Genomic DNA, 25000 nt, shown 5'->3' on the forward strand with positions numbered 1-25000 from the left:
TTGAAACAAATCAAAAAATATTAAAATGTATAATTGTATAATGTATAATGAATTATTGACCTATTAAAGGCTCCAATTACTTTACATCAAATATTCCCCTTTTAGGGAAAATATTGCATATTTTAATTTTTTTTTCATTAGCTAAGGCATAAAACAAATACAAAATATTAAAATGTATAATTTCCAGAAAGATCTGAAGTTGATCTAGAGATTTGAACATTGAAAGTAAAATTTTTTTTAATTTAAATTAAAAAAAGACTTACTTTAACACTTTTATGAGTGGGGCCTTTTTGGATCCCTAAGCATTTTAGTGGGATTTAAAAAAAAATGTGTTATGAATTATTGACCTATTAAAGGCTCCAATTACTTTACATCAAATATTGCCATCCATCCATTTTCTACCGCTTGTCCCTTTTAGGTTCGCGGGGGGTGCTGGAGCCTATCTCAGCTGCATTCGGGCGGAAGGCGGGGTACACCCTGGACAAGTCGCCACCTCATGCCCTTTGAAATATTTTTGGGGACAATATTGCAATATTTTTAAGTTTTCTTTGACAAAAAGAGCATAAAACAAACAAAAAAATATTAAAATTATTGACCTATTTAGGGCTCCAATTCTGTCGTATCAAATATTACACTATTAACTATTTTTTGGGGTGTTAAGTATTGTATATTTTGTATTTTTGCCATAAAAAATGGGTTTTCTTTAAGAAAAAGGGCATAAAACATTTTTTAAAATGTTTTAACTACATATCGACAGATCTGAAGTTGAGCTAGAGATTTAAGCGTTGAATAATAAATAAATAAATAAATAAATAAATAAATAAATAAATAAATAAATAAATAAATATATATATATATATATATATATGACTTATTTTTTACATTTTTATGCCTGAGACCAACATTAAAGGGAGCCCTAATAGTTAAAAAAAATATTGTATATATTTTATTGGTCTTGAAAATGAAAAATACTTGATATTTCAGTTTGGACACCCCTGGCCGACAGCATGGCTTGAGTCGCCTCACGGAAGGTGGTGTTGCAGGAAAATGGTGTAAAGCAGTGGTCCCCAACCTTTTTGTAGCTGCGGACCGGTCAACGCTTGAAAATTTGTCCCACGGACCGGTATTTAAAATTTTTTTTTTTTAATTTTTTTTTTTTTTTTACATAATTAAATACAATCATGTGTGCTTACGGACTGTATCCCTGCAGACTGTATTGAGCTATATATATATATATATAGTGTATATATTGTGTTTTTTATGTTGATTTCATAAAAAAAAAAAAAAAAAAAAAAATTTTTTTTTTTTTTTTTTTACATAATTAAATACAATCATGTGTGCTTACGGACTATATCCCTGCAGACTGTATTGATCTATATTGATATATAATGTATATATTGTGTTTTTTATGTTGATTTCATTAAAAAAAAAAATATATATATATATATATATTTTTTTATTTCTTGTGCGGCCCGGTACCGGTCCGCGGCCCGGTGGTTGGGGACCACTGGTGTAAAGCGTTTACGAGTGGTGGTAAAAGACACTTTCAGGCTGGAGGGTCTACGTGCTCAGGAGCGCAACAATTAATGAGAGCAGCAGGCTGGCTGCGTCGTCGCGGTAACACGGATCAAAGGCTTTAACGAGGAAAAGGCTGATGAACTACTTAATGCGCTGTCTCCTCTTTGCTGAGTCAAATGAGTCCATGTGCTCCATCTGCAAGCCGCTACAGGCGGGGGGGGGGAACGGGACGGACGGACTGTGATACTCACACACACAACACAACATGCAACACGTGCCCGAGGTTTACCGCAATTATGTATGGAGGATCGTTTGTGTCTTTATTACCAAAGATTTATTTTTAACCACGGAATTTATGTAACACAATTTTTGCCATTTGAATTTTGTGGAATACATTTATATTATTGACACGTGAATAATGCTGTATAATAGACTGTGTTTATATTATTCACATGTGAATAATGCTGTATAATAGACTGTATTTATGTTATTCACATGTGAATAATGCTGTATAATAGATTGTATTTATGTTATTCACATGTGAATAATGCTGTATAATTGACTGTATTTATGTTATTCACATGTGAATAATGCTGTATAATAGACTGTATTTATATTATTCACCTGTGAATAATGCTGAATAAAAGACTGTATTTATATTATTCACATGTGAATAATGCTGTATAATAGACTGTATTTATATTATTCACATGTGAATAATGCTGTATAATAGACTGTATTTATATTATTCACATGTGAATAATGCTGTATAATAGACTGTGTTTATATTATTCACATGTGAATAATGCTGTATAATAGACTGTATTTATATTATTCACATGTGAATAATGCTGAATAAAAGACTGTATTTATATTATTCACATGTGAATAATGCTGTATAATTGACTGTGTTTATATTATTCACATGTGAATAATGCTGTATAATTGACTGTATTTATGTTATTCACATATGAATAATGCTGTATAATAGACTGTATTTATATTATTCACATGTGAATAATGCTGTATAATAGACTATATTAATCACATGTGAATAATGCTGTATAATACACTGTATTTATGTTATTTACATGTGAATAATGCTGTATAATAGACTGTATTTATATTATTCACATGTGAATAATGCTATATAATAGACTGTATTTATATTATTCACATGTGAATAATGCTGTATAATAGCCTGTATTTATATTATTCACGTGTAAATAATTCTGTAGAAGAGACAGTGTTTATATTATTCACATGTGAATAATGCTGTATAATAGACTATATTAATCACATGTGAATAATGCTGTATAATAGACTGTATTTATATTATTCACATGTGAATAATGCTGAATAAAAGACTGTATTTATATTATTCACATGTGAATAATGCTGTATAATAGACTGTATTTATATTATTCACATGTGAATAATGCTGTATAATAGCCTGTATTTATATTATTCACGTGTAAATAATTCTGTAGAATAAACAGTGTTTATATTATTCACATGTGAATAATGCTGTATAATAGACTATATTAATCACATGTGAATAATGCTGTATAATAGACTGTATTTATATTATTCACATGTGAATAATGCTGTATAATAGACTGTATTTATATTATTCACATGTGAATAATGCTGTATAATAGACTGTATTTATATTATTCACATGTGAATAATGCTGTATAATAGACTGTATTTATATTATTCACATGTGAATAATGCTGTATAATAGACTGTATTTATATTGTTCACATGTAAAAAAATACCTAAGTGTTTATTGTCTATTGTGAGTGAACTGTGGTGCTGAATTTCCCCCAGGGATCAATAAAGTACTTTCCATTCTATTCTATTCTATATTGTGTTGGTTCTAAGACAGAAAAACATTCAATTGGAAACAGTTTGGACACTACTGGCCTACGCCAACATTAAAGTTCACCTGCTAAAATTAAAATTACGAGCGGAAACTGCACAACAACAAACATTTCCGCTATCACACCACATGGATGAATGGATGGACATTAAAAAAGTAAGCACTGAGAACGGAAGTACCCAAAAAAGGGCATCCGGCCTGCTATCGTGTTGTTTTCCATGGATACATGGCGCCCTCTGTTGGCGAGCTGGAGAAACGTCAGTTTATTTAAGACATTGTTCCTTTATAGTTGTTTTACTTTGAAGTGATATTAAAAACAAAGATGATATTATTAGATATGACACTAATTTGCTTGGTCAGCGAGAATGTTCAGTTAGCTCAACGTACTGTGCATCTTAAATAGGGCGGGGCAATAAACATGTCAATATCAATCACCATACGCACGTAATCCATCAGTAAAAAAAAAAATTGATAAAATGTTCAATGGTTTTTCTTTTATGTCAGAAGAAAGCAAAGCAAGGTTGGTTGCACGAACAAAAGGCAAGGCAGGAAGTGACGGCTGATAAGTGGGAGGGACACACCCACAGCCAATCAGTGTCAACTATCATGTTTGGTTGCGCAATCTTGTTGTTCTGGCCGTTCAAAATGAAGAAATGGTGGATAGAAAGAGGACAAGCACCACCTCAGCCGCGCTCACCCTTTAGAGCACAGCTGTAACTTCCTGCCACTAAACCATCAGAAAATAGTTCCTCTCAGGTTTCATTATGTCACACTTTGCACTATTTTGTTGCACCTTATGAAGCATTTCTTACATATTAAGAGCTGATTGTGAAGTGTTCAATATTTTGTTGACATTGTTTGTCTTCCATGACATTTCCTTTGTGCCTTGACGGCTGGAGGTATTATAATCAGAGGAAGTTACATATGAAATAAAAATAATTACATCTGATAAGATCTTTATGGTCCGTACTTTCCAGAGGTCATAATAAATATCAATAATCATGGATATCGAGCGATATGAAAGACTGAGAATGCACCAAAGCGTGTGAATATTTCAGTGTGCGTGGAGACTCACCTCTCATGCTGCTTGCAGACGCTCCCTGTGTGTCACCAGACATGGAGGCTGCTTCTGTGTCTGAGGAGCTCACGTCTGACACCTGCCGGCCTGAGGTGGCGCTATCTGCAGCTTCAAACAAACAAACATGACTATTTATACACTAATATTGTGTATATATACACACACACACACATATATAGAGATGAAAATAGTCTTGTGATTTTTCCCACACATACATATTACGCTCTACCACGGTATCGAGCACTATTTTATTTTATTTATTTATTTTTTTTGGATAATCTAATTAAGATATATATATATATATATATATATATATATATATATATATATATATATATATATATATATATATATATATATATATATATACATACACATCATATATATATATATATATATATATATATATATATATATATATATATATATATATATATATATATATCTATATATTTTTGGACAATCTAATTAAGATATATATATATATATATATATATATATATATATATACATATATATATATATATATATATATATATATATATATATATATATAAATTAGATTATATATATATATATATATATATATATATATATATATATATATATATATATATATATATATATATATATATATATATATATATATCTTAATTAGATTATCCAAAAAAATAAATAAAATAAAATAAAATAAAATAGTGCTCGATACCGTGGTAGAGCGTAATATGTATGTGTGGGAAAAATCACAAGACTAGTTCATCTCTACAGGCCTGTTTCATGAGGGGTTTCCCTCAACCATCAGGAGATGATTGAGGGAAACCCCTCATGAAACAGGCCTGTAGAGATGAAATAGTATTGTGATTTTTCCCACACATACATATATATATATATATATATGTCTTAATTAGATTATCCAAAAAAATAGTGCTCGATATTGTGGTAGAGCGTAATATGTATTTTTTTAAATAAAAATAAAATAAATCTCCTGATGATTGAGGAAACCCCTCATGAAACAGGCCTGTAGAGATGAAATAGTATTGTGATTTTTCCCACACATACATACATTATATATATATGTCTTAATTAGATTATCCAAAAAAATAGTGCTCGATACCGTGGTAGAGCGTAATATGTATTTTTTTAATTTTTTTAAATAAAAATAAAATAAATCTTCTGATGATTGAGGAAACCCCTCATGAAACAGGCCTGTAGAGATGAAATAGTCATATATATATATATATATATATATATATATATATATATATATATATATATATATATACACACACACACACACTGTTGCGTCGGACCAGTTCTTCCTCCCAGGGAATCTAAATTACTGGTCAATCCCAAGTTCTTCCAGATGACATATATGCAGAGTAAGAAGGACCGTCAAGGCAGTTTTGGAATATTATCAAGCTTTACTGAAATTTCAGGAGAACAACCTAGACCAGGGTTCACCAACGCGGTGCCCGCGGGCACCAGGTCGCCCGTAAGGACCAGATAAGTAGCCCGCTGGCCTGTTCTAAAAATAGCTCAAATAGCAGCACTTACCAGTGAGCTGCCTCTATTTTTTAAATTGTATTTATTTACTAGCAAGCTGGTCTCGCTTTGCCCGACATTTTTAATTCTAAGAGAGACAAAACTCAAATAGAATTTGAAAATCCAAGAAAATATTTTAAAGACTTGGTCTTCACTTGTTTAAATAAATTCATATTTTTTTTTACTTTGCTTCTTATAACTTTCAGAAAGACAATTTTAGAGAAAAAATACAACCTTAAAAATGATTTGAGGATTTTTAAACACATATACCTTTTTACCTTTTAAATTCCTTCCTCTTCTTTCCTGACAATTTAAATCAATGTTCAAGTACATTTATTTTTTTTATTGTAAAGAATAATAAATACATTTTAATTTAATTCTTCATTTTAGCTTCTGTTTTTTCGACGAAGAATATTTGTGAAATATTTCTTCAAACTTATTGTGATTAAAATTCAAAAAAATTATTCTGGCAAATCTAGAAAATCTGTAGAATCAAATTTAAACCTTATTTCAAAGTCTTTTGAATTTCTTTTAAAATTTTTGTTCTGGAAAATCTAGAAGAAATAATGATTTGTCTTTGTTAGAAATATAGCTTGGTCTAATTTGTTATATATTTTAACAAAGTGCAGATTGGATTTTAACCTATTTAAAACATGTCATCAAAATTCTAAAATTAATCTTAATCAGGAAAAATTACTAATGATGTTCCATAAATTATTTTTTTAATTTTTTCAAAAAGATTCGAATTAGCTAGTTTTTCTCTTCTTTTTTTCGGTTGAATTTTGAATTTTAAAGAGTCAAAATTGAAGATAAACTGTTTCAAAATTTAATTGTCATTTTTTTTGTGTTTTCTCCTCTTTTGAACCGTTCAATTAAGTGTAAATATCATTAATTATTAATAATAACATAGAGTTAAAGGTAAATTGAGCAAATTGGCTATTTCTGGCAATTTATTTAAGTGTGTATCAAACTGGTAGCCCTTCGCATTAATCAGTACCCAAGAAGTAGCTCTTGGTTTCAAAAAGGTTGGTGACCCCTGACCTAGACTAATACATTCATACCGGCTTCCTAAGTTGTTCTAACACTCATCCGGAAGAGCCTACTTCTTGCACAGAAAGAAAGCTCCCACCTCTCAGGGAAGGAACACGGCCTCACTGTTCTACTGCAGATAAGATATAAGGGAGTACTCCAACGCCTACATTCCAAGTCTTCAAGGTAACACACACCAGGCATGTGATTTGACCACAATGAAAAAGACTGAAAACATTTCCGGGGGTCTGGGAGACTGGGCTGGTGGGGGGACAAGGGGGGCAACGCCCCCCGAAGCTCCTGGTTTTTCACCAATTTAACATGCTAAAATTAACAAAGACAGCACCATTTGAAGAAAATATTTTAGTGTTTAAAGACATGAAAACATCATTAATAGAACATACATAACCCAATGATCCTAATGAATCACTGTATATGGTTCAGTCCCAACAGTATTTAGTCACTAATATTTACATCCTGTGTTCATTTCCCATCCACAGGTGTCACATTGATCAGTGTTATTATCTACAGTAGGGCTGCAACTAACGATTAATTTGATAATCGATTAATCTGTCGATTATTACTTCGATTAATCGATTAATAATCGGACAAAAGAGACAAACTACATTTCTATCCTTTCCAGTATTTTATTGAAAAAAAACATCATACTGGCACCATACTTATTTTGATTATTGTTTCTATGCTGTTTGTACATGTCGCAGTTTATAAATAAAGGTTTATTTAAAAAATAATTATTTTTTTTTTTTTTTTTTTTTTTTAAAAGCCTCTGCGCATGCGCATAGCATAGATCCAACGAATCGATGACTAAATTAATCGGCAACTATTTTTATAATCGATTTTAATCGATTAGTTGTTGCAGCCCTAATCTACAGTTTATTTACAGTATAACCACTTTACTTCAGTTCACTTCACACATTAGCTTTCCCTGCAAATGTATTTAACAAAATACCAAATGTAAACATTTCATTCTTTTCGGCAAAATAGGATATAAATTTATGAAAATAATTAAACGTGTTTAGTGTTGTTTACTCATATTTGAATATAGGAAATAATAATAATGGGAGGACACCGACATATTGCATGAAACAAGTGTGAAAATATTTACCTTCAAGATTGTTACACCACTGACAATAGTTTCAAGAGACTACATAAGAACTTAATACTACAAAATAGTATTATATGCAAATTTATTTCAAATAAATTGTTAACTGGATTCAATAATGCGACTCTTTGAATTTCTGTCATTTCATAATATATTTTCACGTGGCTTTTTATTTTTAGAAAAACCCATTTATATTTCGCAAAGCAATAATTGGTTAATATTTAAAACAAACATGCGTATTTCGCAAGCAAATATTTTTTAGTAGGGGTGTCCGATAATGGCTTTTTGCCGATATCCGATATTCCGATATTGTCCAACTCTTTAATTACCGATACCGATATCAACCGATACCGATATCAACCGATACCGATATCAACCGATATATGCAGTCGTGGAATTAACACATTATTATGCCTAATTTGGACAACCAGGTATGGGTGAAGATAAGGTACTTTTTTTAAAATTAGTAAAATAAGAAATAAATTTAAAACATTTTCTTGAATAAAAAAATGAAAGTACAACAATATAAAAACAGTTACATAGAAACTAGTAATGAATGAAAATGAGTAAAATTAACTGTTAAAGGTTAGTACTATTAGTGGAGCAGCAGCACGCACAATCATGTGTGCTTACGGACTGTATCCCTTGCAGACTGTATTGATATATATTGATATATAATGTAGGAACCAGAATATTAATAACAGAAAGAAACAACCCTTTTGTGTGAATGAGTGTAAATGGGGGAGGGAGGTTTTTTGGGTTGGTGCACTAATTGTAAGTGTATCTTGTGTTTTCTATGTTGATTTAATAAAAAAATAAATAAAAAATATAAAATAAAAAAACCGATACCGATAATAAAGAAACCGATACCGATAATTTCCGATATTACATTTTAACGCATATATCGTCCGATAATATCGGCAGGCCGATATTATCGGACATCTCTATTTTTTAGCTTACCTCATTATTAACAACCCTGTCTGCAACCGAAGTGGGTTGTTTGGGTGGATCTTTCCTCTCCATGTAAACAAAGGATGAAGTCCGTAAGGTTTGCTCACTTTCGGTTGACATCCAAAAGTACCAGCTAGTGAAAAGTTTGTTTTCCTTGCTTCAAGTTGTTTCATATGTTTTTGGCGTTTCGCATGTACTTCCAAAGCCTTGAAACCTCGTGATCCATGGTCAATATTATCATGACACCCCGTGCACAAAACCTTTCCGGGACGATCGATTTTCCGAATAAAATCACCGAACAAAGTCGTAACTTCCTTCTTCCCAACAGTATCAGTGATTTCCCTTTCCATCCAGTCCCCTCCAAACTGATTTTTGACATGTTTATCAATTTATTTTACTCGTAAAGCGTCCTTTCTCTCGAGAACCGACATCGTTTACATATGGAGAATGGCGGTATGATGACGTTATTAACGTCATCATTCATAACAGATGTCCTGATTGGTCGCAAGGAACATATCGACCAATCAACTACGGCGTAATATAAACTACGTCTCGAATCTTGATTTAGGGTCGGAAAAAAAAAAAACGAAAAACGGGAGATCATTTTTTTTCTCCCCCCCGAGATTAAAAAAGACGGAATTCCGACTTCAGACGGAAAAATCACATGCCTGACACACAGTTTACTTGCGGACAAATAGAAAGAGTACAAATGGAAAAACACTAGCTGTTTTCAAATATCACTATGAATAGAAATAAATAACTCTTGCATATATATATATATATATATATATATATATATATATATATATATATATATATATATATATATATATATATATATATATATATATATATATATATATATATATATTAGGGCTGCAACAACTAATCGATTAAATCGATTAAAATTGATTATAAAAATAGTTGCTGATTAGATTAGTTGCAGAGTTAAAAAAAATAAAAATAAAAAATACAAAATAAAAAAATTAAATAAATCTTTATTTATAAACTGCAACATTTGCAAACAGCTGAGAAACAATAATCAAAATAAGTATGGTGCCAGTATGCTGTTTTTTTTCAATAAAATACTGGAAAGGATAGAAATGAAGTTTGTCTCTTTTATCCGATTATTGATCGATTCATCGAAGTAATAATCGACAGATTAATCGATTATCAAATTAATCGTTAGTTGCAGCCCTAATATATATATATATATATATATATATATATATATATATATATATATATACACACACACATTCTTCACCACACACACACACACACCCGCGTGTATATATACACACATGTGTATATATACACACACACACGTATATGTATAAATATATATATATTTATTAGGGATGTCCGATAATATCGGACTGCCGATATTATCGGCCGATATATGCGTTAAAATGTAATATCGGAAATTATCGGTATCGTTTTTTTTATTATCGGTATCGTTTTTTTTATGTTTTATTTTTTTATTAAATCAACATAAAAAACACAAGATACACTTACAATTAGTGCACCAACCCAAAAAACCTCCCTCACCCATTTACACTCATTCACACAAAAGGGTTGTTTCTTTCTGTTATTAATATTCTGCTTCCTACATTATACATCAATATATATCAATACAGTCTGCAAGGGATACAGTCCGTAAGCACACATGATTGTGCGTGCTGCTGCTCCACTAATAGTACTAACCTTTAACAGTTAATTTTACTAATTTTCATTCATTACTAGTTTCTATGTAACTGTTTTTATATTGTTGTACTTTCTTTTTTATTCAAGAAAATGTTTTTAATGTATTTATCTTATTTTACTCATTTTTTTAAAAAGTACCTTATCTTCACCGTACCTGGTTGTCCAAATTGGGCATAATAATGTGTTAATTCCACGACTGCATATATCGGTTGATATTGGTATCGGTAATTAAAGAGTTGGACAATATCGGAATATCGGATATCGGCAAAAAGCCATTATCGGACATCCCTAATATTTATACATATACACACACATTTATACAAAAGCAGTGACGTTGGGACATAATGTAAACGGTAAGTAAAAAGAGAATACAACGATACCATTGAGTTGACTGGGATTCCCGATGGTTCCCCCGGTCTCCTCAGCACTCTGCAACACGTCCATGTCCAACACCACCAGCACCAGCTTCCTGCCAAGCAGACATTCGAGTGTAGATGTAGGTGACATTAGAGTGTCGATGTGTGGCAGCTGTCAAGTGTGAGGAGTGGAATAGTGCACACACTTGTTGGACAAATAGGACTTGTTGGTCTTCTTCAGCATGCAGACACAGCCAGGGCTCAGTTGCTTGGACTCCACCAGGTGGCTTAACTCCGTGACCACCACGAACCCTACACACACACACACACAACCACACACACACACACAGTCAGGACCCCTCCTCCCTTTGCTCCTTCATTCCTTTGATTGAGGCTCCTTCAAAGGCCTGCTCAGATGAGCACGTTTTAGGAGAGCAACACACAATAACACAACCACAACTCACTTAATGAGCAGTGTTACAATGTGGGACCCTTACCAGACCCACAACTAGTATTCTGGACATCTGTGTTGGTTTACTTTTGCAATTTGTTCAATGAACAATGGAGACAGCAAAGAAGAAAGCTGTAGGTGGGAAGCGGTGTATTAGCGGCCGGCTGCAGCAACACAGACACGTAGCCGGTGTTTCGTTGTTTACATTCCCGAGAGATGACAGTCAAGCTTTACCGTTGGCCTGTGGAGAACTGGGACAACAGAGACTCTTACCAGGAGGACTTTGAGTTGGATACGCGGCTTCCAAACATTTGATCGCTTGCCCGTACGTGCGTGCCGCTATGTGCATGTCACGTACGTAACTTTGGGGAAATATATGTGCTGTATGAACTTTGCGGAGGTGAACGGTAATTTGGGCTGTGGGATTGAGTGTGTTGTGCGGGTGTTTGATTTGTATTGGTGGGTTATATGGACCGGAGGGGAGGGGGGTGTTTGTTATGCGGGATTAATTTGTGGCATATTAAATATAAGCCTGGTTGTGTTGTGGCTAATAGAGTATATATATGTCTTGTGTTTATTTACTGTTTTAGTCATTCCCAGCTGAATATCAGGTCCCACCCGCCTCTCACAGCATCTTCCCCATCTGAATCGCTTCCACTGCCCTCTAGTCCTTCACTCTCACTTTCCTCATCCACAAATCTTTCATCCTCGCTCGAATTAATGGGGGTAATCGTCGCTTTCTCGGTCCGAATCGCTCTCGCTGCTGGTGGCCATGATTGTAAACAATAGGGCTGTGAATCTTTGGGTGTCCCACGATTCGATTCAAAATCGATTCTCGGGGTCACGATTCGATTCAAAATGGATTTTTTTTTTCAATTCAACACGATTCTCGATTCAAAAACGATTTTTTTAAATTATTTTTTTTATGAAAACAATACACAACAATACCATAATAATGCAATACAATTTCAAAACCAAACCCGACCCAGCAACATTCAGAATAGCAATAAACAGAGCAATTGAGGACACACAAACATGACACGGAACAATCTAAAAGTAGTGAGACAAAAATGAATATTATCAACAACAGTATCAATATTAGTAACACATTGTGTCCAATATTTTCCACAATGATATAATAAGTCATATTTTAGGTTCATTTAATAGTTAAAACAAATTTAAATAATGGATCCCATATTCCAATATATGACTCATTATTATCTCAACTAAATGCAGTTTTTTCTACTGATATCATCTCCATAGCTTGTGTGTACCAGTCAGTATGAGTTGGACTATCAACATCTATCCATTTTTTTTAATATTACCCTTTATGTTATTATGCATATTGAAAGAAATGCATTTTTATCCCCAATAATACAAGTTTGCAGTGTCATTGGGATATTTATTTTATTTTTAATCACTGCTATGTTGAAATTGTAACTAATATTGATACTGTTGTTGATAATATTCATTTTTGTTTCACTACTTTTGGTTTGTTCTGTGTGGTGTTTGTGTCTCCTCTCAATTGCTCTGTTTATTGCAGTGTGTTGCTGGGTCGGGTTTGGTTTTGGAATTGGATTGCATTGTTATGGTATTGCTGTGTATTGTTTTGTTGGATTGATTAATTTAAAAAAAAAAAAAAAATTTTTTTTTTTTAAATAAATTAAAAAAATCGATTTTTTAAAATGAGAATCGATTCTGAATCGCACAACGTGAGAATCGCAATTCAAATTCGAAACAATTTTTCCCCACACCCCTAGTAAACAATGTGCAGATGTGAGGAGCTCCACAACCTGTGACGTCACGCTACTTCCGGTACAGGCAAGGCTTTTTTATCAGCGACCAAAAGTTGCGAACTTTATCGTCGATGTTCTCTACTAAATCCTTTCAGCAAAAATATGGCAATATCGCGAAATTATCAAGTATGACACATAGAATGGATCTGCTATCCCCGTTTGATTAAGAAAATCTCATTTCAGTAGGCCTTTGGCCTACTGAAAGCCACTACTACCGACCACGCAGTCTGATAGTTTATATATCAATGATGAAATCTTAACATTGCAACACATGCCAATACGGCCGGGTTAACTTATAAAGTGACATTTAAAACTTCCCGGGAAATATCCGGCTGAAACGTCGCGGTATGATGACGTATGCGCGTGACGAAGTCAGAGTAACGGAAGTTATGGTGCCCCGTAGAATCCTATACAAAAAGCTATGTTTTCATTTCATAATTCCACAGTATTCTGGACATCTTTTGCAATTTGTTTAATGAACAATGAAGGCTGCAAAGAAGACAGTTGTAGGTGGGATCGGTGTATTAGCAGCGGACTACAGCAACACAACCAGGAGGACTTTGTTGGAGCGCTAGCCGCGCTAGCCGCCGACCTCACCTTGACTTCCTACGTCTCCGGGCCGCCAAACGCATCGGGTGAAGTCCTTCGTCCTTCTGCCGATCGCTGGAACGCAGGTGAGCACGGGTGTTGATGAGTAGATGAGGGCTGGCTGGCATAGGTGGAGAGCTAATGTTTTTAGCATAGCTCTGTGAGGTCCCGTTGCTAAGTTAGCTAAGTTAGCTTCAATGGCGTCGTTAGCAACAGCATTGTTAACCTTCGCCAGCCTCGAAAGCATTAACCGTGTATTTACATGTCCACGGTTTAATAGTATTGTTGATTTTTTATCTATCCTTCCAGTCAGGGGTTTATTTTTTTGTTTCTATATGCAGTTAAAGCACGATGCTATCACGTTAGCTCGTAGCTAAAGCATTTCGCCGATATATTGTCGTGGAGATAAAAGGCACTGAATGTCCATTTCGCGTTCTCGACTCTCATTTTCAAGAGGATATAGTATCCGAGGTGGTTTAAAATACAAATCTGTGATCTACAATAGAAAAAGGAGAGAGTGTGGAATCCAATGAGCCAGCTTGTACCTAAGTTACGGTCAGAGCGAAAAAAGATACGTCCTGCACTGCCTCTCAAGTCCTTCACTGTAACGTTCCTCATCTACGAATCTTTCATCCTCGCTAAAATTAATGGGGTAATCATCACTTTCTCGGTCCGAATCTCTCTCGCTCCATTGTAAACAACGGGGAATTGTGAGGAATACTAGCTCCTGTGACGTCACGCTACTTCCGGTACAGGCAAGGCTTTTTTTTATCAGCGAGCAAAAGTTGCGAACTTTATCGTCGATTTTGTCTTCTAAATCCTTTCAGCAAAAATATGGCAATATCGCGAAATGATCAAGTATGACACATAGAATGGATCTGCTATTCCCGTTTAAATAAAAAAAAATCATTTCAGTAGGTCTTTAATGACTAGTGTTACAATGTGGGACACTTACAAGGGGACATGTGAACTCCATCGCTCAGAGCCAGGCGGTACTTGGAGGGTCCCTGGCTGCCAACGATCTCACGGATTTTCTGGCAGAGGAGGCACATTTTTATTTATGCAGGCAAATAATAACCGCTGATTAATCACAGTTCAAGAGTGTGATTAATCTGATTAAAAGAAAAAAAATATATATATATATACAATAACATATACACACACACCATATATATAAACATATATATACATATATACATTGATATACACATAGGTGTATATATATATACACATTTATACATATATACACACATGCGTAACTATACACGCGTATATACACACACGTATGTATATATATATACACTCACAGTAACACACGTATACATACACGTGTTTATACACACACACGTACAGTATATATACATGTGTACATATACACACAAACGTATATATCCACGTGTATATATACACACACACACGTATATATCCACGTGTATATATATACACACGTATATATCCAAGTGTATACATACACACACACGTATATATCCATGTGTGTATATATACACAAGTATATATACACGTGGATATATACACACACATGTATATATACTAGCCACGTGTATGTGTATATATATATATATATATATATATATATATATATATATATATATATTGTAGATAATGCATATGTTTAAGAGCTATTTCTTTATTCATAATCATGTTTGAATCAGCTCATTTCTTTCCTTAATTTTACTCTGTATACTAGTTTCTCTTTGTCTTCAGATTGCCTGGTTAGATAGGGTCGTAAACCATCAGGAATGTGAACACAACCCCCAAGTCTCTCTTCTTATCAGTGTTGGGGGGAGGGGAAAGGCGGGCTTTCTTTGTGTGAAAAGAGTTGCTTTTGGCCTGTGGAATGCCAGATCAACTTGGGCTACGCATTTGGATGTGTTGTTCGAGGCTGGTCTCTATTCTCAAATATTTGACAATAAAATTAGAAAATACCTATTCTGTGATTGGTGTATATTCGAGATCAGTTTGTGTCATCTAAGTAACTTGGGACTGACCAGCGTTTTACATCCCACTTGGAGGAACATCTGGTCAAACGCAACAATTTGGGGGCTTCGTCCGAGATGACACGCTGACAATTGGACCTTCTCTTGCAATCTTCTGGACAGACTCACATGGCCAAAACATAATTCAAGGTAAGCAGAACCTTTCTTTTTAGATAAAATCTGCATTAGGAGTCTGCCCAGAAGTCTGTAAGTTAAACACTGCTTTGTACCGCAGACACAGAATGGTGATTTTGATAGATTGATTGCATTTTTGCCGAGCCTGCCATTGCATTAAAATTGTAAATAGGTGGTCAACTCACGCCATTGTGTCTCGATTACCGTGACGGGCAGTTTCATTGACGAGTGAACTAATAGTTGGGTGTGGCTCACCCTGGGTAGTTGGTCGCCGCCTAAAAGAGTAACGGGTTAAAGGCCCTCGTATGATATGGAGGTTAGAGGCCTGCATATTGCACGATAAATTGCACGGGTTAGAGTTAGAGGCTCTAGCTGCGTATTGTACGAAAAATTACGGGGTTAAAGGCCGCCGTATGGTTTGTGGGTTAAAGGCCTTCAGGGGTTCGAGGCCCTTCTGAAAAAAATAGACACAATGGCCACTGAGTGTGACAGACAGGAATGTGATGGCGGTCGGGGAGGAATGTGATGAATCATTACTGTGTAATGATCAATTGAATGGACGGTTGTCGACAATAAAATTAGCAAGTAGAGTTTAAAAAGAAAAAAAGAGAACGTTCCTTGAAAGGGTTAAGAGGGAGTTTACAATACTCGAAAAGTTGTGAACTCAAACGTCAGGTAAAATAAAAAATAAAATAAAAAAGTAACTGGAAGTTTTATGGTAAAGTGAAACGCAGAGAGAGTGCTTACGTGTGTGTGTGTGTGTGTGTGCGTAGGGCTGTAGGCACTTGCTTGTGTGTGCGTGAGTGCTTACACGTGCTTGTGTGTGTGTGTGCGCTGGTGAAAATGGCCAAGGAGTGTGACAGACAAGAATGTGATGACGGCTGGGGAAAATGTGATGAATGGTTATCGTTCAATGATCAATTGAATGTGCTTTTGGTAACAATGGAGTCCGCGGGGAGAGACAAAAAGGAACGAAGTAAAGTAGTTAAGGAGATGACTCGAGCACAGGGCGAGGAACCTAACGGGTTAAAAGAAGGCTTACAGAACTTATGTGCTCGAGAATATAAGCGTTTGACGAATGAGAAAAGGAAGCTAGAGGGAATTCGAGTAAGCGGGAGTTACATGGAAAAAAGAAAAGCTGCTAAAGAAATGAAAACAATTGAGATAAACATGAAAAAATGGATTGACTGGTCTTTCGCCTGTCGCGCATGCGCAAGACAATTCAAACGACCCGCCCAGACTTTGACTAAGCCACCGCCCTATGACGTAAAGCCGGAGGCGTCTTTATACCCACTTTTGACAGTCACAGGAGGAGCCCTGGTGGTCGAAACAGAAACAAAGCTCTCTGGTCCACCCCCTACTCCTGTGACAAATGAGGGCGGTGCTCACACAGCCTCTCTAAGATTGAACCCTCCTCCAAAACTAATGCTGTCTCCTGAGTGTAAATCACCTCTGGTGCCTAAGCCCCAAAATAACAGCCACCCAGCGGAAAACCTCCCGAATATGCCTAATCTTACTAGACAGCAGATAATGCATGAGTCAATGCAGAACTCCTCACTTTACACGCCAGACCATTTTGTTGCCATAAACAAATGCCCTCCCCCAGTAGATGACAGTCTCTCACGTGCACATCAGACATTCTCGAACAACACACAACAGAGCCAGACTTTGTGGTCTCCTGTAACTGTTAATGGCTCAATGGAAGGCTACATTGACCAACACCCACATGAACCACATGCATACAACACACAACAGAGCCAGACTTTGTGGTCTCCTGTAACTGTTAATGGCTCAATGGAAGGCTACATTGACCAACACCCACATGAACCACATGCATACAACACACGCTTAAAAAAAAAGCTGGAGGGACACGCATATCCACTTTTTCCTGATAATAGCGGCAGATTCCAATATAAGCCTTTTGCTGTTGCAGACATACAGGCCATCGTTGACAAACTCCCACCTGTGTCTGAAGGTGGGAGTCTTTGGCTTAATACGTTAGACAAACTAACAGCAGGATACACACTCTCAGTAGGAGACTTTAGGGGCATTTTGTATCGTTGTGTTTCCACGCAAGATGGCCAAAACATGGAACAACAAGCAGGATTAATGGCTGAACCTCAGACCCTGCCAATAACACCATACATTCACGACATAGCTACTGCTATGCGCAGTCTCTTTCCTCTTCCGTGTCAAAATGCCACACCCACTTATCAGTGGAAAGATGGTGAGTCACCTTATGTATTCATAAGTCAAGCTAAAGAGCAATGGTCACGTGCTACAGGTGTGCACCCCAGTAAAGAAGGGGAACACCGACAGTTTTTTAGACGAGCCGTACTTGACGCAATGCCAACTGTGGTGAAAAAAAGGATGGATGCTAATCCTGATATACCAGGAGCTGACGGTGCTACCTGGGAGAGGCACCTTATCCACCACATGCAGAATTGGACTAAGCAAGGTGAAAATGATAAGGCTGAGGACAGAGCAGTAAGGAAACAACTCCTTAATTTACAAATTGATGTAGCAAAAATGTCTAAAGACCCTAAAGGTCACAAATCTGCTAAAGTGTATTCGGCAACGGGTGAACTTGCTTTTGAACTACAAAAGATGGAGGAAAGAATCCTCAATAAACTTGAAACCAGACCCTCAGGCTCAGGTGGTGGACGCGGCGTTTCAAAGTCAATCCGGGGAAGAAACTGTTTCAACTGTGACCAGCCTGGTCACTGGAGCCGAGACTGTCCGAGTATTTCCGAACAGGAATGGTTCCGTCGTGCCGGCAGACGAACACGAGGTCGTGGCAGAGGGCACCCACAGCAGAGCTCCTCCCAACAGCAGCCACAACAACAGCAACAATACCACGCCCCCAGGTCCGCCTTAGCGCCTGGCGCCTCCGCCTACTTCCTGGGTGACGACGTGGACCAAGGGGGGGTCTTCTGAAGCTGCCCACAGCAGGAGCCACAGCAGGAAATACAGACAGGCCCCCTGCTGGACATAGTTGTCAATGGACAATGTTATCAGTTCATGATTGACACTGGCGCTACACATTCACTTTTGAATGCAGTAGTTCCAAAGAAACTGTGTGCTTCCTTTTTAAAGGTTGAAGGCTTTGCTGGGGTCACAAGGATGTTACCTGTCACCAAACCACTTCCGGTTCAGATTGCTGGACACTCGCTAAAGCATCCCTTCGTGGTTGATCATCACACACCTTGCCTGCTCGGTAATGATCTGCTTTACAAACTGTACCCTGACATCCAATATCGCACAGAAGGAACCTTCCTGGTGTTACCTGACGGCACTATCACCAAGCTGCGACACCACTATAAAGGCTCCTCCATGTTTGTGCTCATGCCTCAACCTGAGGTACCACAAATGGCGGACATCTACTGGACACGCCTCCTCCCGGAAACAAGTGAAGGACAAGGGCTGCTCCTGCTCTTCTATCAGTGGAAGCCCTGGCTGACCGAGCTGTGTCCGTATGTACCACCACCTGATCCGCCACATGTCACCTTATATTATGATCGCCAATCTGATGAAAGTTACCAAGAAGGTTTTGACACCATAGCAGGGAAAGAGTGGCCTTTGGCCTACACTCACATCTATGCTGGAGCTCAGGGTGTGTCCGCCCATGTCGATTTCACTCCTCAACAGAAAAAATGGTATAAAATGGACGCTACGGCAGTCCCACATTGTTCTCTTGCTCTTTGTCCCGCCTACCAAGCCAAGGACTTGGGTCCAATGACAAAACAGGGAGTATCTGCCACTGATTGGGTAGACACCCAAATACCACACTTACAACATTCTGACTCAGTTGATATGTTTCGTATCTCCTGCTCTCAGACTGCTGACCTCGGGGTTCTACAACATCTTCAGGTCGCTCGAGAGCATGGGCAAGAACGAACAGACCATCCTGAAGCTGCTGACATGTTAAACACCCTCCCACTGACCGTTTGGTCTCAAGGTCCCACAGATGTTGGTCTTGCTGTCAATGCGTCCCCCGTCTCTGTCAAAATTGACACCAGTAGTGTGGTACATGTCAGACAATACCCACAAAAACAACAAGCCATAGATGGCATTACAGATACCATCTCAGGCCTTAAACAATCTGGAGTATTGGAACCCTCCAACTCTAAATGGAACACACCTATTTTGCCTGTTCCAAAAACTGGCACCTCTGTGTACCGGATGGTACACGATCTTAGGGCCGTTAATGACGTCACAGTGACCCCTCCCATACCTGTTCCTAACCCTTACACAGCACTCACCCATCTGACCACTGCACACTGTTATTTCTCTGTCATTGACCTAGCGAATGCTTTCTTTTGCATCCCTATCGCTGAATGCATCAAACATGTCTTTGCTTTCACCTTTCAAGGTCAAAAGCTGCAGTACTCCCGCCTCCCACAAGGTTGGAAACTGTCGCCTGGCCTTTTCAACCAGCAATTACGAGACGATCTGGCCTCAGTGGAGCTTTTTGACGACACATTTGTTGTCCAGTATGTAGATGACATACTCATCGCTGCTTCTTCTCCTACCTCATGCCTGGCGGCCACCCTAGCTGTTCTTCAGCGTCTGGCCTCAACAGGATACAAGGTCTCTCGTAAGAAATTGCAGGTTGCCCGTTCCCTTGTTCATTTCATGGGGCGGGAGATCTCCTCAACGGGGGTCTCCCTGTCCCCTGACCATCGCCAGTCTATCCTATGTCATCCTAAACCTTCTTCTGTCAAACAATTACAGTCCTTCCTTGGATTGGCTGGTTTCAGCCGCTCCTACATTCCTTGTTTTTCCTTGAAAACAGCTCCTCTTCGTGCCCTCCTCCGCACTGCTGGAGTCCGCAACTCAAATGCTGCCCTCCAGTGGACGGTTGAGGCCGAACAAGCTTTCATTGACCTCAAGCAACATTTGTCTTCTGCTTCTGCCCTTGCAGTACCAGACTACAAACTACCCTTCTACTTAGATGTTTCTGAGAGTGAAGGTACTGCTAACGCTGTCCTTTTTCAGAAACCTGAAGGGGGAGGTATAGGGGGAACGCGTTGCGTTTTAACCTACACCAGCATTCTGCTTGACCTATCTGAACTTCGACATCACACATGCTCGCAACATGCTTCCACTTTGGCAAAACTGATTGACAAAACGGCACACATTGTCATGGGACACCCACTTACAGTACTGACAAACCACACTGTCATTGCATATGTATCATCACATTTGTTTACCATGACGCCACTCAAACAACGCAGACTCATGAAAATTTTGCAACAACCTCACATAACTTTTACACACGAAGGAATCAACATGGCTGATAACATAAATAGTGGAGAACTACATCACTGTGAGGAGAGAGTTGCTTTGACTGAAAAGATAAGACCAGACCTGTTGACCACACCCATCCCAGGCTCCCACTGGCTGTTCACGGACGGCTGTTGTTTCAGACATCCTCTAAAGGGATTGCAGGCAGCTTGGTCAGTGGTACAGCAGTCCAGCTCAGGAGAATGGGAGACCTTGGCCACCCAGACACTTGACGAACAGCTGTCGGCACAAAGAGCTGAACTTGTGGCTTTGACAGAAGCCCTAAAGCAAGGAAAAGACTACGAAGTGACTATCTTTACAGACTCGGCTTATGCCTTCATGTCAGCTGTCATTGACCTTCCTAAATGGAAGAGAAATGGCTTCCTGACTGCTGAAGGACATCCGATTAAATACAAGACAGAAATGGAAGCACTGGAAACAGCGCTGCTCCTACCTAAAAGGATAGCTATTGTCAAGTGCAAGGGACACAGTAAGGAAAAAGGGACAGTAACTGATGGTAACAACTTTGCTGACTCCGTAGCTAAGCAAACTGCTGGCTATGACAAGACTGGAATTATCATGACTGCCACTGCCTGCCAGACAGAACTCCTACCTGCCCTGTCTGATAATGAAATCAGAAAACATCAGGAGCAGGCCTCACCACAAGAGAAAACTTTGTGGCTGAGAAGAGGCGCTAGACAAGACCCGACAGGTCTTTGGCGAGGGCCAAATGGTCACCTGGCCTGGCCCCCAGGAATTAGACAAAAAATGCTCCGATGGGCCCACGGTCCCGGACATGTGGGGGCAAAGCAAACAAAAGCGAACTTGTCACTATGGTGGCACCCCTATTTGGAGAACATTGTGGACAACCACGTCAGATACTGCGATATCTGCCAGGACTTTAACCCCAGACCAACACTGAAACCAGAAATGGGGACTTTCCCCATTCCGGCACAAAATGGTGAAGAATGGACGATCGATTACACTGACATGATCAATCCGGTACAAGGGAAAAGGTACTTGCTAACTTGCGTTGACAATTACAGTGGATGGCCGGAAGCAACTCCAACCTCAAAAGAGGATGCAAAATCAGTAATTAAATGGCTTGTTAATGACCTAATTCCCCGACATGGTTTCCCCAAAAAGATTAGGTCAGACAACGGCACCCATTTCAAAAATACTCACCTAGCCTTGGTCGAAAAGGCTCTCGGACTAGAACACAGGTTTGGTTCGGTGTACCATCCTCAGTCCCAAGGTAAGGTCGAGAGAATGAACCAAAACATCAAGACAAAATTGGCTAAAATCTGTGCACAGACCAAATTGAAGTGGGTTGACGCGTTACCATTGGCTTTAATGACCATCCGAATGTCCATGAACAAAACTGGTTTTTCACCCTATGAACTGCATTCAGGTCAGCCCTTCCCAGGACCAGCTGCCTCCCTGGAAGGAAGAATCAGCGTAAAACCAAAATGGTACTTTGAACAAATTCAGAATTTGTGTAATAATTTCTCTGCACAGATTCGTGGACAACAATCCACTCCTCCAGGGACCCTCCCTCCCGTAGAGTGGGTCAAGCTCAAAGTCATCAAACGCAAGTGGACGGAGCCCAGGTGGACTGGTCCCTTCAAGGTCGTGGAACGGACGTCTCACGCCCTTCGACTAGCTGGTAAAGGGGACACCTGGTACCACCTCTCCCTCTGCACTCCTGCTGAAGAACCTGATAGATCACCAGCGGATGTCATTGCTGACATAGCCACATCACCTGCCCCACTCGACCCCCTAGCAGCGCCTTTTGAGCCTGAGGCAGCTGAAGAAGAACGGGAGCAGAAAACGACTCATTTTTAGTGGGTGTGTTAACGAAGTAACACACATAAGGGGTGATCGTGCTAGTAACCTCTCCCCCTCTAGGTCATAGAAGAGCGAGGCTTTAATTACACACACATAATCCTACAGCCCAGAAGACGACGCTGAGAGAGAGATTTTCTACCTATATTACTCTTTTTAACTTCTATATTGTATATCCTTATTTGAGACCAGCCTTTATACTCGAAGTTATCCAATTTCTCTTGCTTGTTTTCAGCATAACTATCTGTGTCGTTATATTAAGTGAAAAGTTTGATGTTTATCCCCGTTTCGTTACCTGAATTACTCTGATTTTGATAGTCGAAAAACAAGGATGTTACGCCCAGAAGTATTTCCTGACGGATTGGTGTTTAGGCTTGTTCTACTGTTCTTGTGCCTCAGTCCTTCCTTCCCGACGACAGTGACTGACAAGTGTCTTAGAACATACGGCGGACTTGAAATAGACTGGGTTAGGGGGGACAGCAAGACTTATTTTTTTGACCTGTGCAGTGTGATTAAATGCGGGGGGAAAAATAGTTTGTACCGTAGTAGTAACCTCTATCTTTGTGACGACATAAAACTGAATCATTGGTGTCGGAAGCAGACAACATACTCTAGTGGGTGGTGCCCCTCATGGACGAGTGTAACCCACTACACAGGGCCCTCTTTTTACCATTACCGCCTACCTCTACTATTACAAGTTATTCAGAGAGGGATGACCTTTCAGAGGAATTTTGATCGTTCCCAGAATCCCCTTGCACTTACAATTATCGGAATGGGTGTTGTGCCAAGTCCCTTTTATGTTGTTTTGGGGGTTGAACAGGCTGGTACGGACCCTAAAGGGATTATTAAAATTAATATCCTTGAGAGGGCATTAACTACCTTTGCCCCCTCTGTAGCACCTAAAGTGCCACTCCACCTCGGTGACGTTACAAAAGCTCTCACATCTGTGTATACTAATGACATCACCACTGAAGACCTGGTAGCTTTGACCTTAGGAGCAGGTGCAGGCAACCTATGGCTCAGGTGGATGACTAGCATGGCTAAGAGCCAAAACCTGGGTGACTGTGTTGCTTGTTCCGCTGGACGTCCTTTTCCCCACACTTACCCCGCCCCTTTTAAGTTGACTGACATAAATGGCTCAAACTGTCTTATTTCCTTGTTCTCTGAACCCACGCCACCAGGGTGCGATTTGTTGGCTAGTGTGTACCCTCCTGTTGACAATTCCACCCGACTTCTTCCATTTGTGGCCCAAAAGCTGAATTACACGTGTTTTCAATTCAAAGGACCCTCTTCGTCCCCCAACAAATTGGGTGATATTAACCCTTCCTGGTGCACCACACTGATAGATGGCTCAAGGATAGGCCCTTGGGCACGAGCTGACTTATTCTGGTATTGTGGGGAGCACAGATTGTACATTAGAATCCCAAAGTCATCCGTAGGGCTTTGTGCTATGGTTAGACTGGTGACCCCACTCACCCTAGTGGGTACCAAATTAACTCCCCTTGTAACTCCTGTCTCAGCGGCCTCTCTAACTTCTCGCCGACGCCGCCATGTTTTATCTCGAAGGAGTGTAAAGGGCTCCTTTGATCTGATGAGAAACCCTGATGGTGTTTACTTTGATGCAATTGGACAACCAAGAGGGGTCCCTTCACAACACAAATTGTGGTGTGAATCCTGTGCAGGTTTCGAGAACCTTCCTATCATTGGTGCTAT

General features: G+C 38.4%; 2 protein-coding genes across 5 annotated transcripts in view; one reads left to right on the top strand and one right to left on the bottom strand.

Annotated features, from left to right (window-relative positions):
• The window catches only part of LOC133650108 (replication protein A 70 kDa DNA-binding subunit-like), an 84058-nt gene that overhangs the window by 54474 nt on the left and 4584 nt on the right, over positions 1–25000 (bottom strand). For 3 of the 4 annotated variants that reach the window (XM_062046939.1, XM_062046938.1, XM_062046941.1), the window contains exons 3-6: positions 14980–15058; positions 11396–11501; positions 11214–11302; positions 4479–4589 (exon numbers count right to left, since the gene is read on the bottom strand). In XM_062046939.1, the coding sequence (XP_061902923.1) occupies positions 4479–4589; positions 11214–11302; positions 11396–11501; positions 14980–15058 (385 nt within the window). The remainder of the gene's footprint in view (positions 1–4478; positions 4590–11213; positions 11303–11395; positions 11502–14979; positions 15059–25000) is intronic. The other variant, XM_062046940.1, reaches the window with a different exon arrangement.
• LOC133650106 (uncharacterized) lies at positions 20254–23494 on the top strand. Its single transcript, XM_062046935.1, has 2 exons — positions 20254–23290; positions 23351–23494. The coding sequence occupies exon 1, from the start codon at positions 20339–20341 to the stop codon at positions 23285–23287; it is 2949 nt and encodes a 982-aa protein (XP_061902919.1). The 5' UTR covers positions 20254–20338; the 3' UTR covers positions 23288–23290; positions 23351–23494.

Source organism: Entelurus aequoreus, linkage group LG05, assembly GCF_033978785.1.
Source record: "Entelurus aequoreus isolate RoL-2023_Sb linkage group LG05, RoL_Eaeq_v1.1, whole genome shotgun sequence".
NCBI lineage: Eukaryota > Metazoa > Chordata > Actinopteri > Syngnathiformes > Syngnathidae > Entelurus > Entelurus aequoreus.